The sequence below is a fragment of the Ochotona curzoniae genome, unplaced genomic scaffold (genome assembly GCF_017591425.1).
Source record: "Ochotona curzoniae isolate NIBS_2020 unplaced genomic scaffold, NIBS_Ocur_1.0 contig_2210, whole genome shotgun sequence".
In the NCBI taxonomy this organism is placed as follows: Eukaryota; Metazoa; Chordata; class Mammalia; order Lagomorpha; family Ochotonidae; genus Ochotona; species Ochotona curzoniae.
The window spans coordinates 52564417-52583745 of record NW_024465369.1 but is presented as its reverse complement, the minus strand read 5'-3'; the positions used below and the strand labels follow the sequence as shown (position 1 = coordinate 52583745).

Genomic DNA, 19329 nt, shown 5'->3' with positions numbered 1-19329 from the left:
TTAGGGAGCTGATGTTTAGCCAAGTAGTTAAGATGCCTGAGTCCTCCACCACAGTACTTGGTTAAGTTAAATTCCTGACTCTGACTCCGTCTCACTCTACTTTCCTGCCATTGCAGACCCTCGGAGGTAGCAGTGTTAGCTCAGTTTTGGTTCCTGCAACCAACCCTTTTGCATTACCTGGATTGAGTTCACAACTCCTGGCTTCCAACCTTAACCTGGGAAGTCAGTTGATGAGAATTCTCTTTATCTCTCTCTCTCTCTGCCTGTCTAATAAATAAATTTTAAAAATTCAAAACATCACCTAGGTATCTTTTTTTCTGTCGTTGTATATCGAGCTGTTGATTTTAACCACAAGTAAACACAGACCACATTATTAAAGGATCGGTAAAAATCAGAAATGCTATATTGAGACTCAGTTCTTAGATCCTTTAAAATCATAAGGCTCACTTGAATGGAATGATAAGGATATGTTATGTACAAAGAATTGAAATTTATTTATTTATTTATTTTTCAGTATAATTATAAATTATAAATTATGGAATTAGAGACTCTTTTAGGTGGTCAAATACCTTAAATATTAATTCCTTTAATGTCAGTTGTTTGCTCATTTATCTTTTATGTTTTATCCACAGATATAAATGGTTTAAAGAAATCTGGGATACATTGTTGTTACCAGAATTAGATGCAATCGTCTTAACCAGTCAGAGCATGTGTTTCCCCCTTGTTTCTTTGATTCTCTTTTTATTTGGAACTTGCACTGCCTATTGGAGTGGTCTAGTCTCTTCCACATCTGTGAAACTTCTTTCTTCACTATGGCTAGCTTTGAAAAGGTAAAAAAAAAAAAAAAAAACTTCCTTACTATTCCTAAATAAGAAAAAATTGGTATTCTAATATGAAGTGTTAAAATTATTTTTAAGAAACTCTTTTCTAAGGAATTTAGGTATAAATAGCAAAAATAGGGGTTAGTGTTCAAAGTTGTCTTTGTAAGCTAGTCATTTATTGCAAATTAAATGCTATATTTAATGTTTACTGTAGTGCTGAAAGGTTAATAAAGTTTGATCAGCTACACAGGTTTTTTAAATTTCACTGTTGAAAACTTTCTTAAAAGGAATTATTTGTGTGGCAGTGCTTTTATATGCTGACTTCTGCAATCAAATCTCAGGACAAAAGACTTTACTCAAGATAGTTAACATCAGTTTAGATGGAGCATAAAAGTTCCAAAAACTTTGGATTCCAAATCCTTTGCCTAGGATTTTCTTGGAGGCCGGAGATTGTGTTTTCCTGGTAAAACACCAGTCTAGCTTCCCTTGCCTCTCCTTTGTCCTGGACATGTGGTTTACTGTCCCTGGGTTACTGTGATGTGACCCCTCACCCTGCACCGTTCTGAAGTGCCTCTGCTGGGGCTTCTAACTGTAATGCCACCGAGCATGTGGGTGATAGTGTTGTGAAGTGGTTTAAACAGACTTCTCAGACTGTGAAGGTTGAAGATGTGTGGCACAAGGTCTAGCATTAGTGGTTATCTTTGTAAACACTTTTTATGGCTTAGCACAATTTCTGCTACAAAGTATATGTAAATGTATAGTAAATATAAAGCATATGAGCAAACTTGACTTTTTTTTTTTTAGAAACAAATCAGCTTTAATTTTTTGAAGCGAAAACCCGGGTCAGCTGTCTTAGATGCATGTGGAAATACACAGCTGGAATGCTGCCTATCTCTTCTTTTTATTTTTTTCCAGTGGTCTAAATTTTTTTTTTTTTTTTGAGGTTTGATTATTCAGCCTAGGCCTGTACCCTTGAGAAACTTGGGGTATTTTTCTTCTTGCTATTTGTTTAATTCTTTACCTAATGGAATTTTAAGCTTCTGATTGTGAACTGACAGTATAATATTGTAAAATTGAAATACAAGAGAAAGAGAAATAAGGGAGGAGGAGGGTGGTTGGGGAACCCAGATGAGAGGGTACGATGGGAAGTACTGCTGTGCTGCTAAGTGTGTGTTCTGAAATATACGGAACTTGCTCACCTTATATACATAAAGTGATTTAAAATGTTTTAAAGAATAAGAAGAGGTTGGCAAAGTACTGTACTTTGGGTACTTTGGATATTTCTTATCAAGAAGGCTTGAGACCAGAGTGTTTTGCATTTATTTTTAATATTTGCATGTGTATAGTGGGAAATCTTGTGAATAAGGTGCAAGTCTAAGCACAAAATGTACATATGTTTTCTATGCACCTTATACATATATCCTCAAGATAATTTTATAAAATACTGCTACTCTTCCTGTTTGGACTGCAACCTCATCTTGAGCTTAGGTGTGGAATATTCTTTTCCACTGTGACATCTTGTCATTATTCAAAAAAATTGGATTTGGGGACCTTCAAATTTGGGGTTTTTAGATTAAGAATGCTTATATAATTTTATGTACATAATGTAAATAGTTTTATTTGTATGATATCTGTTTTTGAACTTTATTCTTTTTATTCCAGACCCTCTGAACTTCCCAAAGATATCAAGATTTTACCACCATACCTGCCATTTTTGACAATTGTTTTGATCATAGTTAGTTGGACAACTTGTGGAGCACTTGCCATACTTCTTGCTTATTTTTACTATGTGTTTAAGGTATGTCAGATCAGTAAAGGCAGCTTAGTAAAAGCAAGTACAGATTTTCATGGAAGTTTTGTATAACTGTTTTAAATGTAGTTTTTTAAAAAATTATTGAAATTACATAAACTAACTATAGAAATTATTCGAGTTGGGGTTGTTAATGAAACAGAAACAGCAAATATAATGTTTGGAGTTCTTTGTTGCATTTTGAATTCTTTGAAAACATTTTTAGAGCAGTTTTTATTCACGTATCTTCAAATATGAGAGAAAACAAAAAGCATGATCAATTCCTTATGCTGAGATAATGTAAAATATTAGAAAAAGTGCCAAAAAACCAGAGGACAGTAATAAAAATAAATAAGTTGGTAATGTTACTGATTAAAAAAAGCCCTATAAGCAGGCTAACAGCTCCTAGCAGGGGCCAGGAAGTGACACACTTGTGTGCTCTCTGTATTATTCTTACGGACAGACTGCTGGCAGTTGCTTAGATAATGATTTTTTCTTTTCTAAACAAAGGTTTATTTGCCTATGCTTTTAATATCAGTTTATGCATGCACAGTATAAATTATTTTCTAAAGGAAACTTATATGCATCGGAAAAGCTATTTGTAGATATTTTGATTTATAAATCTATTTGTATTTATACTTTTTTTCTTATATGTCAAACACCTGACCTAATAAGCAAGACTGTCTCGAATACTTAAAGAAACCTAATGAATTAAATTTAGATTTTTTTCCTATTTCTTAGAAACAAAGATTCCATCACTGCATATAATCAAGATTAGATTTGAATGGGTTTAAAATAATGTAAAATATGTTAAGTTCTTTTACTCTATTTAATAATCAGATTTTTGTCTTGTAAGACACATTAACTTGCTATATCAAGACATCATTCAAACTTTAAACATAGCTCACAGAATGTAAAAATATTGCAGTATGCTCTAGCTCCAATGCAAATTTGTATTGTTTTGTTTTCTGCTTTTTAAAAATCTGTGACAGCAAATACATGCAGTTACTATCTTTTTAAAAATAATGTTTAAATGAATTTTCAGTTGTTTTATTTTTTTAATTTAGGATTACATTGCTTTTTAGTTACACTAGAAGGTTTATATTTGTTATTTCAAACTAGAATTTAAGTCATTCTCTTTTCTTAGGTTGTTCATCTACAAGTTTGTCTAGCAACTTTTAAAAGTAATCAGCCTGTGGTAAGTTATGGTCAAAACTCTATTTGATTTTAACGTGAAAGAACATGAGGAAATGTAAGATTCTGTTTTTAAAAAGGTTATGATCTTGGGGCTGACATTATGATGTATTTGATTAAGTAGCTGCTTAGGATGCTGGCATTCCATTTGGGTATTGGTTCAAGTCCTGACTGCTCCATTTTCACTCCAGCTCTCTGCTTACATGCCTGGGAAAGCAGCAGAGGATGGGTCAAATCCTTGGGGTTCTGTACCCATGTCTAAGACCTGGATAAAGCCCCAGATTCTGCCAGGCCCAACCCTGGTCCTTTCTGCCAGCTGGAAGATTTCTTTCTGTGTCTGTCATTCTCTCTCAAATAAATTTTTTTTTTGAAGTTATGGTCTTACAGTGTTTAAAAAAGTGTATGGACCTGGTGTGATGGCACAGTTGGCTAATCCTGCCTTTGCTTGCAAGTGCTGGGATCCCATATGGGTGCCAGTTTGTGTCCCAGATGTTCTGCCTCCCTTCCAACTCCCTGTTTATGGACTGGGAAAGCAGTGGGGGATGGCTGAAATGCCTGGAACTCAAACCCCTTGCAGGAGACCCAGAGGAAGCTCCTGACTCCTAACTTTGACTTGGTTCAGCTCTGGCCATGTGGGAAGTGATCCAGTGGATGGATGATCTTCCTCTCTGTCTTTCTTCCTCTCTGTTAAATCTGCCTTTCCAATAAAAATGAATGAGTCTTAAAAAAATTTTATTAATATAAGTAACTTTAAGGCAAGTGAATTTAACTAAAATAGAGTTAGGTCATTCTATATTAATCTTTATTGATATGTAGTTTTGGTATTATAAATTATTCTTTGATTTTTTTTTAGTAATTTAAATAAAAACTTGCAAAAATGACAATAAATAAGTTTATTTCAGAACAAGACTGAAATCTAAGATTCTGAAATCCATGTAATTTTTTTGTAGTATGCATTTCTCTGAGCTTATTGAAGTCCTCTCGTATGCATGAATTGCAAAATTATTCTGCACTATCAACTTACTTGACTTTGTGAAGCACACTTACATTCTCAGCCGTAGAAGTAGTAAGCCAAAAGAGTGAAAGGAAAGTGTTGAAACTGTTGCCATTTTGAAGTACTTTTAAGTACAATAATTTTAATGTTTTGTGTAAGTTTAGTAATGAAAAGGTACTTATTTATATTTTAAGTAGTTGACCATAATTCTAAATGAAATATCTTAACATTATTTGTTTATTTAGTACCTTGATATTTTTACTTTGTGCTTTTGTAGAATACAAAACACTCTAGAAGAAGTGAAAAAAAGTCCAGTCATCACAAAGACGCTACAGCACACCACCTTCGTTTGTCTGCCAGTGATGCCGAGGATAGTCTGCGCATGCACGGTACCGTGATTAACCTGCTCACATGGGTAGTGTTACTCAGCATGCCGTCTTTAATCTACTGGCTAAAGAATCTCAAGTGAGTTTTATGTACATAACTTTTATTTCTATGCTTCAAACAATGAATATCTTTAAACAGAGACTTCTTTCATTCCTAATAGCCTTGAAAATTCCTCAGTACACTTATATATTACCTGAAATTTTATGATATCATGAGAATTTAAACTTCCCCAAAAATCATCTAAAAAAGATTTGTATTTCTGTGTTAATGAAATGAATGCCAAATGAAAGGCCACTTCACTCAAGTAACAGCTGAGCCCTACCCTACTGTATAGTTTTCAAAAATAAAATAAAACTTCCAGATTTTCTGAATATAGAAAGTATTTTTAAGTTGATAAAACAAAAGTAAATTCGCAAGTTCACTCAAAGCTTCCCAGAGGTTAATATCCTGCCCTTGTCCCTCCTTTTAGTCAGGACTCAGAGTTTTCTTATCAGATTTGAAATCAGAAATATTTGAGGAATGCATATTTGTGATTCTGAAAGGCTGTAGATATCTTACTGTCAATAAATGCAAGACATAAGAATTTGGATCTTAGAAGATTCGAGTTACTTAATATAGACCTTCATTTTATGTTTTGTTATAGAGTTAATATATTTTAAATAACCTTTTTTTTTTAAATGTAGGTATACAAATGTAGAGGCTATTGTTTGGTACAACATTAAGGCATTTCTTGCAATGCCCACTTCCCAATTTGCACCCCATGCCCACTATCCATTCCTGCTTCCTGCTGTGGTGTATCCTCAGTGGCAGTAGGTGGCAGCTGGAGCATCTGCCTCCCCGCCAGCCGCAGGGGAGACCTGCTTTAAATTCTGTCTTAATCCTGGCCCAGCCATGGCTGTTGTGAGCATTTGGAGAGTGAAGCAGCACATCAGAGATCATGCTTTCCCTGTAGATCAATAAGTGGCTCTCTCCCCATGCCTCTCTCTCTCCTCTACCTTTCTGCTTCTCCCTCCCTTCCCCTTCTGTCCTTCCTTCTCTCTCTCCCCCTCACTCCTTTCCTCTCTCTTTTCCTTCCTCCCTTCCTCTCCTGTCCTCCATCCCTCCCCTTTACTCCTTTCTCCCTCTCTCCCTCTCCATTCCTCTCCATCTTCTTCTTGCCTCTCTTTCCCTCCCTCCCCCTCTCTCTCCTTCTCTCCCTCTCTTCTCCCATCCTTCCCTCCTTGGCTCTCCTCTCCCTTTCCCTTCCCTTCTCACTCACTCCCTCTCTGCCTTCCTCCCTGTCATATACCTATTGTAAAAAGGAAATGCTTTCATACTATATATTTCATTTCCTATAATAGTTTGTAAACACAATTTTTAATATAAATCAGAATATAAAGATGATGTAGAGCAAAAGTATTAGAGACTTAATGAGCTGTTTAGAGGTCTCATTTATATTGCTACTAGGATGTTCTAAAAAATATATAATTTGATTCTTATAATTTATTATTTTTCTTTTTTTAATTTTGATTTTTATGGTACAATTCCATAGGGTTTGGAATTTTCCTCCCCCCAATTCCCATCCCCCGACTGATTTCCCCATATTATTACAGTAGCATAGTCCTTCATAAGGAATCATGATTCCATCATTCTGTTACTTAAGTGTGCCCCAATATTGCTGGTATAAACAATGTCAGACCAGCATCTCATTTTCTAGATCTGTCCCAACAATTTCATTGGGAGTCCGTCTTTGATTTGGAAATAGGGATGCATATTACATTGCATTATCATATCTGGATATGATAGTCTCTGCTACACCATCACTATACATTCCCTTAAATGAGAAGCTACGAAACAAAGTCAACAACAGGTATGAAGTTAAAACAAGAACAACAACAAATTACAGCACCATGGAGTCAAAAAAAGTACACTGGTTTTTATAATTTAAAGTTATCTGCTCTTTTTTTGTATTTTTATTGCTACAGGTATTATTTTAAACTTAATCCTGATCCATGTAAGCCTTTGGCATTTATCCTTATTCCAACCATGGCTGTTCTTGGAAATACTTACACTGTTCCGGTAAAATCAAGGTATAGTAGTTTAATCTTTCTCCTTCTTACTTGTTTTCTGGCCTTTATTACCTTTATTGTATTCCTGAAACACACTCTTAGTTGTTAATTAATTAGGTTATTCCTGTAAGTAAAGCCATAACATTATTATGATTATGAAAAAGTAGTTTAGGGCCCGGCGCGATAGTGTAGGGGTTAAGGTCCTCACCTTGAGCATGATGGGATCCCATTTGAGTGCCAGTTCTAATCCTGGTGGCCCTGCTTCCCATCCAGCTCCCTGCCTGTGGCCTGGGAAAGCAATGGAGGACAGCCCAAAGCCTTGGGACCCTGCATCTGTGTTGCAGACCCAGAAAAAGCTGCTGCCTTTGGGTTGGCTCAGCTCTAGCTGTTGTGGCCGCTTGAGGAATGAACCATCGGCCGGAAGATCATCTTTTCTGTATATCTGACTTTCCAATAAAAATAAAATTAATCTTTTTTTAACGCTGAACTTTATGCTAGGCATGTGTTTGCAGGGAATGAATCTCAACTGAACTTGAACTATGGTTATGCAACAAGGTGGAGGAATCCACTATGGGGGGAGGGGTATGGGAGGGGTGGGGGGAATCCCCAGCGCCTATAAAACTGCACCACATAATACAATGTAAACAACAATAAAATTTAAAAAAAAAAAAGTAGTTTATATACAAGTGTGTTATACTTGTTTTCTTAACTATAGTCTTTAGTTCTAAGGATACAATAATAAAAAGGATTTCTTTTAGAAAAATAACCTGTAAAAGATATGGATGGGAACCATTGTCATGACATAGTAGGTGAAACCCACGGCATGCAATGTTAGCATCCCAAGTGGGTGTCAGATTCCCTGCTGCTCCACTTCTTATCCAGCTTCTTGCTAACACATCTGAGAAAGCAGCAGAAGATGGCCCAAGTGCTTGATGCTCTGCAGCGCTGTGAGACCTGGAAGATGTTTCTGAAACTGGCTTTGGCCTTGCCCCAACCCTGGCCATTGTGTCCAGTTGGGGCATGAAGCAGAAGATTGATGACTTCGCTCTTGTTTCTTCCTTTCTAATTCTTTCAAATAAATAAATAAATCTCGTTTTAAGGAGAAAAGAAAATAATAATTTGTATGATTTGCTTCTGAAAGGACAGGAGTAGATACATGTGCGTAGGTGAAGGATTCACTGTGACTTCAGAATTTTCAAAACTGAATCATACAGTTAGTTTACTTTTATGTATGGTGCCATTTTCCAAGGTGACCTTTGGTGTTTTCTTACCGATTATTACTCTGGAAGTCTTTCCAGTTGATTCTGGCAGAGATTTGTTAGATAGTCTAGAATTAAACAGGTGTTAAATCTCGACTCACTATTAACTAGCGCTGCGTTCTTCAGCAAATTTTCTAATTCATGTTGTCTTCAGTTTCTTCATTTTTTGAAGCAAAAAATGAATCTTTTTTGAGAGTAATATACCCTTAAAATATTTAATATTTTGGCTTATGTCTTTGTTTTATTATTACTGATTAGTCTTTTTTGTTTGGTGTTTTCTTTTTTTCTTTTGCTTTTTTAAGTAGGAGTAAGATAAACATTCCTGCAACTGTGTCATAACATTATTGGTTGGCTTTGTTAGGGAGCATGCCTGAAGACAAAATTATTAGATAAAAGTCCAGTTAGTATCTTTCTGTTAAAATGTGAAAATGTAAACAGAACCGTTTTCTGCATAGAAATATTTTTCCTTTTCTAACCAAAGTAAATCTTATAAAAATTCAGATATATTAATTATGTTAAAAATTATTTTATTACTTCGTTGTTTAGGATACTTTTAACAAAACGGTCTAAAAAGCAGATGTTTCTCTTTTTTTAAAGATTTACTTATTTTTATTAGAAAGGTGGATATACAGAGAGGAGGAGAGGCAGAGAGGAAGATCTTATGTCCGATTGTTTACTCCCCAAGTTACTGCAGTGGCTGGAGCTGAGCCAATCCAAAGCCAGGAGCTCTTCAAGGTCTCCCACATGGGTGCAGGGTCCCAAGGCTTTGGGCCATCCTCAATGCTGTCTCAGGCCCCAGACAGGGAGCTGGATGGGAAACAGGGCTGACAGGATTAGAACTGGCAACCATATGCATCCCGGTGCGTGCAAGGCGAGGGCTTTAACCCCATTCTATTGTGCCAGGCCCAGACGTTTCATTTTTTACTCACATGTAGCATATGTAATATGTGTTTCTCTCTCTTTGCAGTAAATTGTTGAAGACTGCTGCACAATTTCCACTTCCTCTTGCCGTTGGTGTGATTGCTTTTGGGTCAGCGCACTTATATAGGGTTCCAAGCTTTGTCTTCATTCCTCTTTTACTTCATGCAATGTGCAACTTTATGTAAGGTTGAACTTAAGGACTCATGAAGATGATGAATGCCTCTAGAGTCAGTAAGAAGAGTGAACCTACAGATTGATCCACATGGACAGCAAGGTCCTTTGGAGAAGACAAGTCTATTTTTACAGTATTGGAAATCGGAAATTAGTTTTGTAATGCTTGAGAAAAATAGTTGGAGCCTGGTTTTGTTTTTTTGTGTGACATCCATGCATTAGTCATTTTTGAAAAATTAATGAAAGGATATGGTGGCCACTGTCTTTGAGGGTTGTGGTACATCACCCACTGCTATACTTCATCAGCCATACCAGGGATTTTCATGTAGAAACTCCATAGTTAGGACATAGTTTGTAATCTCATGTCAACACTCTGCTCATTTCACCAAGCTTTCTAAGGAAGTGGGTTACTTTATATGTGTTACGGCTTACATATTGAAAAATGTCTTAAAAGTTTAATGAAATGTATAGCTGTTTGGTTTCTCACACGTGAAATAGACACTAAAGTCTTTGGTCAGTTTATGTCAGTCATGATGAATACAGTAGATCTTTTATCTTAATGTCTGTAATAATCACTGTGTTGTCACCACTGCAAGGCTGATGGATTGAAACACTATTCAAATTTGAAATGGGAAATATTATTGTTACTTTAAAATATGAACTTTATATAGTCTTGGTGAATATTAGGACACTATTAAAGCGATTGTTAAGTAAGAAGAAAATTCTAAATATTTACTTATTGGCATTGAAGAAATTCAGTTTTTCAGGCAATACCATATGATTCAATTCGCTGCCTCCCCCCATGGTTTTCAAAAGTGCCTGAAGCGATGATAAATTGGTAACTAAATTCTGTTGGTTAGAGATAACTCCAGGTTTGCACCATTTTTATCTGCTGTAGAAAAAAAAAAAAAAAACCTTGAGGAATTGATGTGAGCATTTGATGTATAAAGTGATGTTATAAATATTTCATGGTACTTGCATAAATTGAATCTGTAGTGACTAGATTTTGACAGTGGAATCTTCTTGAGTTACTGTTTGGCAAATAAGGAAGTTACATTTCTATTTCATTTCACATTTTGGTTCATTAGCTGCAAAGGAGTAGGAAGCGGGTAATGGACTCAAGTAAGAGAGTTTAGCTGTCTTAGCGTTTGGATAGAATAAACTCAAGCTGAGATCCACTTGGCTCACATACCCCTTCTTGTAGATATGTGAACTGTAAATGGCTGGAACCTCTTAAGTGAAGTCCTAAGTTCCAGTGATTCCACAGTAATGTTTGTGAGCTGTTTTCTCAGCACCCAGGCATGTCCTAGAGAACCAGCTTCCTTTTATCTGCTGTTGTATTTGAGTTTCATTACAACCTCTCAGCTGTCACTGCCTGTGGAGGATCATTTCCATGGGGTTACCTCATGTCTCAGTTCCTCCCAGGTCCTTGCTATTTTAGCATGAGTTGAAAAAGATCTTACTGTTAGATTGGAGGGATATAAGTTTGATCCCATTGTGGTGCTTTCGAGCTTCATTCCTTTTGTTCAGTATTTCAGTTACTGAGCCTATTAAAGGAAAGCGATAACCTCAGGAGGTATGGCAGCCACATCAGGCTCTTGCTACTTGAAGAATTAACAAAAGGAATAAAATATTAGAATGTTTATGTACTCAGTCACTGCTAAGAAAGAGGATTTATTATATACTTATGACACACAAAAGTTAAGGACACCTCTGCTTATGGTTATACATACCATTATGAACAGCTTTTATACATGGGGCAACTTTGGGATTGCCACTGATGCTGTATCTCAAGTTATGAGTTAAATTAACTATGAATTTGAGCTTTGTCTAGATATAGAAAGAACTGCAAAAAAATTGAATATTTTGTTGTCAGACCTTATTGTTTATATGATCTAAGGTTTCATAGTCAGGACTGTTCATGCATTAAGTGAATTTGTTCTTATTTTTGAGTAGTAAGTGTGATTTTTTTTCCAAGTCATCTAGTCTTAAGTATGCCAACAAAATATTTCATTCTAAGGGTGACAAAAAGGATTCTAAATAAACATTTAATAAAAAAAATGGTAGGTTGGGGCTTCAGCTACTACATCGATATACTAACAGTGGTATAGAAAAAAATGAGGACATAGAATATAAAAGATGATAGTATATTTATATAGTTCATTTGTTTTTATCTAACTTGTTTTAGTCCTCTATAATAAATATGCCCCACTCATTAATTTAGCACAAATGAAACTTTCTGGTAAATGTAGACCCACTCTTTATAGTCATTCTCTTGTTTCTAAAAGTGTCCCCTAACTATACTGGTCACCTCGGGTTCTCACTTCTTGAATTCAGTTTGAGTTCACTGTGCTCTCAATGTATACACATTCATTCTGGCAGCATCTTCATCAAACTCTGTAAATCCAAATGGCTACCAGAGCTGAGAAGGTAGACTGTGTCTGAACATGAGCAGAACTGCTTTGTTAAACACTAGGGGAAGTGCTGGACTGTAGAAGATGCTGCTCTCAGGCTTACATGCTGTAGTAATTCTGGTGAAAGAGCATAGCCCTCTTAGCACATAACTGAAAATACAGTTGTTAGTGGAAGTTAGAGGTGATGTAATTTCTGAACTTCCACTGTTAGGGCATTTTTATTTAGCAATTATTCGGTTTTAAGTTAAGTTTTGTGCTTGTAAAATAACTCCTGGGCCCTATTATTGACAGATCAAATATCGACTAGATAGGAAAAAACACTAGGTACTTGGAATTTTTCCAAGGGGTCTTCTGCAGTTTTTACTATACTTTAGAGCTGACAGTATGATAGAAACTATTGGCATTCTTTTTTTTTTTTTCTGGGTCTTTTTTATGCCAGAAAGTATAGTTCTTCTTGACTCTTTTTCTTGGCTTTTACCAGAAGGAAAATATTTAAAGTAGTGTTTATTTAAAAAAAAAAAAAAGCCATTTGTGCCTCATTAGCCTGGTTAACATTGATTTTTGAATCTCTTTAATATGTAGACATACTAATGATTAAGTCTTTGTTTTCATATTTTGATTTAGTAAATTCAGATATGTATAACAGAATACCTTTTCTTGGGTAAACCACATGATTATTCAGTAAGAAAGTGGAAATATAATGGGCCTAGTTGGTGTTTGTCATTAATTACCACTTCTGCAGGCATTGCACATTTCCCTAACACTAAAATTTATGTGAGATGATTTGTTTGTCAAATAGTTCTTATTCTTTCCTTTAGACTTTTCAGTTAGGACAAGATGTATTCATTGCACCTTCCTTCTAATCAACACCTCTTTAAAAAGATAGTAAAAGAAAATAAATGCAGGTAAATCTACATGAATGCCCAGATTAACCAGTTGGCCTATATGCTCTTCTTAGACATTGGGTCAGAGTTAGTACAATGTTTTCCACTGATTCTAGCTTTAGTTTAACACTTTTCAGTGCTGCCTTTGAAACTTTAGAAAATGGTTAGTCAAGTCATTTGGGGAGAACTTAAAACTTCTATTTATTTTATTTATTTGTTTCTTTGACCCGTATGACTTGGCATTTGCTGATTCTTTTTCATTGTCACTTTTTGTTCTCAGTTATGTAGCACTTACACACTATATATCATAGGAAACAAGCAACCTTGTGAAATTTGCTAAAGGCAGATGAGAGACTGTGATACCAGATGAAAGGAAGCAATAAAGGTAGATTTGTGTTAGGAAATTTGACTCTGCCAGAAAATTTCCTTGCCAGATAAGGTAAATGTAGACAATAGTTTTAGAACACTGCAAGATAATTGAGACCTGAAAATTTAGCCCAGAATTTTTTGAACAAAGAACATCTCAAATTCTGTAATGAACTTCTTTTTATGTACATTGTTCATGCGTTCTTTTACAGTAAAATTTAGTACTTTGAAAAAATAAGTCTGTGAAGTTACTGTTTGTTTTCTGTAAGGCAACATCAGGTCAGTAACCCACATTCAAATAGATGTATTGTAAATTCTCAAAATTCACGCTTTTTAAAAAGCAAATTATGAATACCCTAATTTTATATGTTTGGTGACTTAGTTTTGAAAACAAGATAAAATTTGGAAGTAGGGAGAAAAGATAAGCTGTTCTGCATTAGTAATGTAAATTTAACAGTTTATAGATAACATGTCTTTCAAAAGCTAGGTGGCATTTTGAGCTGTTTCTTGTTTAAATTGTAGATGGTTGATATTTTTTAATCAAGTGTAATATTTTGTGAGTGCATTTGACCTGTTACCCTCCTGAAAATACTGGTTTTGAAAAGCCACGTGATCAGTTTCTGATGACTTTGTATATGACTTATATATCAATTCAAAATCAGTCTGTAATCATGTGACTTTGAACACTGACAAAAAAATTTTTGGTGGTATATTTTAACTAGTTAGCATAAATTTCTTTGCATATTTGAATTCACTGTCAGTTTAGGTAGTCTAAAATTAGCCATTTTGGTAAAGTTCATATGCTATTTTTTTAATGTTTTGGTTTTTAGTATTTATATAGTAGTAATGTTGCTAATTTTCAAAAGTTTATAGATAAAGCATAGAGCTATTAACTATTCCAAGGTCTAGGTAAAGGCATATTTTGTATTTCATGTTGCAGTTTTTCTTTTTCATAGTAGACTTTTTACATCCCTTTTATAGGAACAAAAGGCATGTTTGAATTCTTGGTATAAAGCTCTGCGTTGGAAATTATATAATTGTATTCATACAAAAATACGCTTTGCCACCAAAGCTTAATGAAACTGTAAAATACCTCTGGATATTTGTGCCAATGAATTTTTCTTAGCATATTGGGATTAAAGCAAAAATGGTTTTCTCAGTATTTATCATCTGGGACTTATAATAAATATGTAAAGCATGAAAATACTGCTATTTCATATTTTTTTCAAAACATTCAAGATTATAGCAGAGTGTGTCCTATTTTGCCTGATTTCTTCAATGTATTATGATTTTATTGGTAAACATTTACACACTAGTGATCTTTCAGCAGTTAGTTGAAATAATCATTTGAAGTAACTGCTTTGTATTCATTTTGTGATGTGAATAATTTTTTATTCTATGAGTGTTTGACTTATGTAGTTGAAAGTTTATTGTGGAAATTTTTTTTTGTTTTCGGTGTATTTTTTTGTTTGTTTTATTTTTGTTTTCTGTGTATTTTTGCTTAGTTCCTTTATATAGTTTATGTGCTTCAGCGGAAGAAATTATCCCTTAGGACCTACCATACATAGTCCAATGAAGTAAAAAGAAAAATTTTTTTTAAGTTTTCCTTAAAGGACAATGTTCTAGAACATTGGAGATGTTTATGATAACATGTTAATATAAACAGTGGTGTACATGAGAGACAGTAGAAATATGGTAGTCTCAGAAACTAATGTTTATTTGTCTAAATACTTGATTTCTCCTCCCCCCCCCCAATGAAATTCTAAGGAAAGTTCAGACCTTTTTGGTTTACTCCATCATTTATTATCACTTCCTGTTTCTGTGCTCAGTACTGTAGGTTCAGTTTGTGTAAGTAGCTGTGAGGTGAAGAGGCAACCTAGAAAGCCAAATATTATAGTATTTGACCTTGATAGAGTGAGCTCATCCAGTTATTTAGTGAGGGCTATGTGCGATATTAGTTTAAAAAAATGATTTGCAAGACAGAAATCCAGTGTACACAGTTTTTTGGAATGAGTTTGTCCTCTGTGTTGAATAATGTTATCCTTAGCAGGAGATGCTTGTGTTTAATGTAATCGTGTGTTCTACCGTCAAGTATCGATCTGTTGGAATATTGGTAATACAACCATTTTCCTCTTACTATGGAAAACAGAAAACACTCCAATATGTAGTGTGTCTCAGTTAGGATAATGGATCATGTATGTGTATTTTTAAAATAGAAAAATGAAGTAAATATATTGTTTTGAAGTGATTGTATTGCATTTTTTGAAAATATGACTAAATAGAAATGTAGCAATGTACCCATGAGAAAGCAGACCAAAATTAAATATTTGTCATCACTGTGACCTTGAACTTATAGTCGTTTCGGATAAAACAAACTGTGCCTTAAAATGAAAATGGAATGCCCTGCAGTTTTTAACTATACTTTATCATGGGTGGTCTTTGCAAATTGGCCCTATTTCTTTTACTTTAAGGTTGGTAAAATATGGAAGTTGATCAGTACCTCCCATATTATCTACAGAATGATTGTTCTAGAGTTCTTCCTTAATTTCTAGAGTTCTTCTTTTTTTTTAATTGACTTAAGCTGCATGAATGTAGAAAATTAAGTTTGGCAAGGATATAAAAAATTATTTTAGAAGATGGTGGCACTTCTATTGTGAACTTATTACACACAGGAAAGTAACTTTCAGAAAAACTTTCAGTTGTAATTTTTTTGTCTTAATGAATATCAAAGGCATTATTTTTTTCCTAAGACATATTCTTATTTTTCCTCAGATTATTAAGGCTTGTGTGTGTATACAACCAATAATGTTAATGTTCCCAATTGTTATATTTCAGTAATTAAACTCATTCATTTAATATATTTTTGAATATTTTTTCCACTTATCTTTCTTTTCCTAATTATTTTTAAATTCTCAAGATAACGGCTGTATTTTTAAAGACCTAGTTCTGTAGGTTTTTTTTTTAAATAAAGTTTTATTTTCTGTGCTTATTTAAAATAATCAAAATTTGTTAAAATCCAAATTATTCCACTCATGATATCTGCTAAAAGATACCTACACTTCTGTATACTTGAATATTGTATATTTTTCACTTTCACTTGGAACATAAGCTCAATATTTTCTTTATATCTCCTTTACCACCTTCCCTAAAGACAAAAAAAAAAATAGTTTCTCTCAAAATATACAGAAAGAAAAATCTTTTTTTAAAGCATGAACAAATTGGTAAGAAAAAAGTTTGATCAAGAAAATGTAATTAAATAAATGGTTTTCAACTTACACCAATTTTTATGCTATAATTAAAATTTTAGAGGACAAACTTTGTTATGCTGAGACAGACTCAGTAAGTAATCATTTGTTTGCAAATTTAATTTTGACTTCATCCAGAAAATATAGTGCTTACTAACAATACTTAGCAGTGTAAAGGAACTTGTCCTATAGTATATACTGCAACATGCTTGTAACTTTGTGACTCTCTCCATCTAAACATGCATGATCTTCTGTAGTATTTTGTACAATGTATGGTGTACTAAACACACTTATATGTAATTTTGTGTATATTTTTTGTATGGTATAATTGAAATATTTAACTGGTTGTAATTCACAAAAAGTGCTACTTATTGTACTCTGTTGAGTGTTGTGAATTTTTTTACTTGAGTTTCAACATTATGATATAGATTTAATAGATGAATATTTTCCTTCAGTCTCTGCTCAGGTATTAATGTGTAGCCATTTTTGGTGCTTTCTTTTTAATCTGTCATCATCTGGTATTCTGGGCGTTCAAAAATAAATTTGATGAATAAGTACATGCAGTGCAAAGATTGCTTACCAGTTCACATACTCCACAGTACTGTCTTGGAAGAAAAACCTTTAAGATTTGCTTTCCTTATAATGTCCACTAGCATTTCAGGAATTTAGAATGCTTAGTCAGCATGGGCAATGCAACATCAGATGTGAATATTTGAAGCAATAGAAATTTGGGGATTTTTTTCCAGTATGATATTTTGTAGTTTTCTCTGGAAGACTATCTCATGGTTCATGATCTGTTTTAAGGATTGTGTATTTACGGTTCTTCCAAAAACCATGCTTTCTAATTTTCTTATACTAATTTGATATAACCTTGGATGCCTATTTCCCCAAATTAACAAGAATGAGGAAATTGAGAGTTAGGAATAGATTCAAATGTTAGAATAAGGAGTTGATTAAATTGAAATAGGATGTGTTTTGAGGGCTGAGTGATTATTTTGATGAGCATACATAAATTTATGAATATTTATGTATTATGTGTTAGTGGTAGCATTGTGATATTAAGTGTACTGTAAAAAGTATGTTTTAAATGGAGGGAAGGATTTAAATAGAAGCTTGATTTTCTTTGAATTCCTAGATTACTTTGAGACCAATAAAAGTTAAAAAGAGTAAGTATGTAACGTGAAAATCTCACTGCAATTTCTATCAGCTTTTCCCTATTTTTGCCAACTCTCTCTTACTCATATATTCATAGACGTGGATTCTCTGTCCAGAGCTTCACTGTGAAATCACTGATTTGAATGCATCTGCTGTGCTTCTTGAGGCTGGTTTAAATTGTTAGCAGAACTCAATTCTGCAGTCACAGGACTGAGGCTTCTCTCTCCTTGCTGTCCTGGAGTCCGGTGCTATGCCATGCAACATTGCCCTTTCACAGCGTGGCAGTTTGCTTCTTCAAGACCAACAAGAAACATTCCCCTTTGTCCATCTTTAACTTCCTCTGCTTCTGGCCTCTAAATCTGGATTTAGGGGACTCAAGTGCATAGCTCAATTCACTGCGATAATTTCTCTTTGGATGAACTCAAAGTCAACCTTAATTGTATCTGTAAAATCCTCTTTGCTACCTAAGGTAATATAATTTTATTTCCATCATGTTCACAGATGCCACCCAGAGTCAAGCACAGAGCGTTATTACAAGGAGTGAAGTCCAGGTGAGAATCTTGAGGACAATTTTAGAAGTCTTACATATCATACATAGTGTGAAACTAAGATCTTTTGCAAAGACGGTATGCTTAGGATTTTTCTCTAGTTTTAAACAGCTGATGAGTTAAGTGTAAAATGTTAAATACTCTCAATTCCTAGTTAAATTTTAAGCAGCTCTTTAAGAGAAGAAAATATATCCATAAGCTGTTAGGGATGCGTGTGTGTGAGAGAGAAGAAAGTCGGTGACATTATGCAGATGGATTTGTGCTCGCTGGTTGGTTTAAAACAATCAGTATTTGGCTGGGCTAGAAATTAAAGAGTAGAACAGCTTGCTTTACCAAGTGAACAAAAGAATTTTACTTGATTTTATTTTACTTTTAAAGATTTAGTTATTTCTATTGGAAAGGCTGACTTACAGAGAGCAGAGATGAAAGATATTCTGTCTGATGACTCACTCTCCAAGTAGTTGCAGTGGCCAGAGCTGAGCTGATCTGAAGCCAGGAGCCAGGAGCTTCTTCTGGGTCTCTCATGTGGGTGGAGGGTCCCAAGGCTTTCCCAGGCCACAAGCAGGGAGCTAGATGGGAAATGAAGCAGCCGGGATTTGAACCGGCATCCATATGGGATCCTGGTGCATGAAAGGTGAGGATTTAAGCTGCTAGGCTACCATGCCAGGCCTGGCATTTTATTTAACATCCCAATTCAGAAATGGACAGATTACCCAGACAGAAAATTGAAGAAACAGCAGTTGAAGTGTTTCCCAGATCAGTTGTACCTTGCACGTTTATAGACTATCCATCCATCCAGCAGCTGCAGAATACATGTTTCATAACGATACTGAAAACATCTTCCAGGATAAATCATACAGCAGGTCATAAAGCAAGTCTCAGCAAATTTAAAAATAAGTTATTAAATATCTTTTCTGGTCATAGCACAACAAAACTAGAAATAACAGGAAGAAGATTTAAAAACATTAACATAGAAAAATTAACTTACTCCCAGGCACCCAGTAGTTAGGAAAGAAATTAAGGTGGAAGTAAATGAAAATGGAAAAAACATAATAAAACTAATTGCAGCAAAAACAATATTCCTCACAGTTGGCACACCTGCATCAAAAAAACAAATAGTTCATATAACTTAC

At 34.5% G+C, this 19329-nt stretch overlaps 1 protein-coding gene across 1 annotated transcript in view; it reads left to right on the top strand.

Annotated features, from left to right (window-relative positions):
* The window catches only part of PGAP1 (post-GPI attachment to proteins inositol deacylase 1), a 69492-nt gene extending 58363 nt beyond the window's left edge, over window positions 1-11129 (top strand). The window contains exons 22-27 of the mRNA XM_040971916.1: window positions 633-830; window positions 2484-2619; window positions 3758-3808; window positions 5076-5263; window positions 7150-7254; window positions 9460-11129. Coding sequence (XP_040827850.1) covers window positions 633-830; window positions 2484-2619; window positions 3758-3808; window positions 5076-5263; window positions 7150-7254; window positions 9460-9598 — 817 coding nt within the window. The 3' untranslated portion in view covers window positions 9599-11129. The remainder of the gene's footprint in view (window positions 1-632; window positions 831-2483; window positions 2620-3757; window positions 3809-5075; window positions 5264-7149; window positions 7255-9459) is intronic.
* The last annotated feature ends 8200 nt before the right edge of the window (window positions 11130-19329 follow it).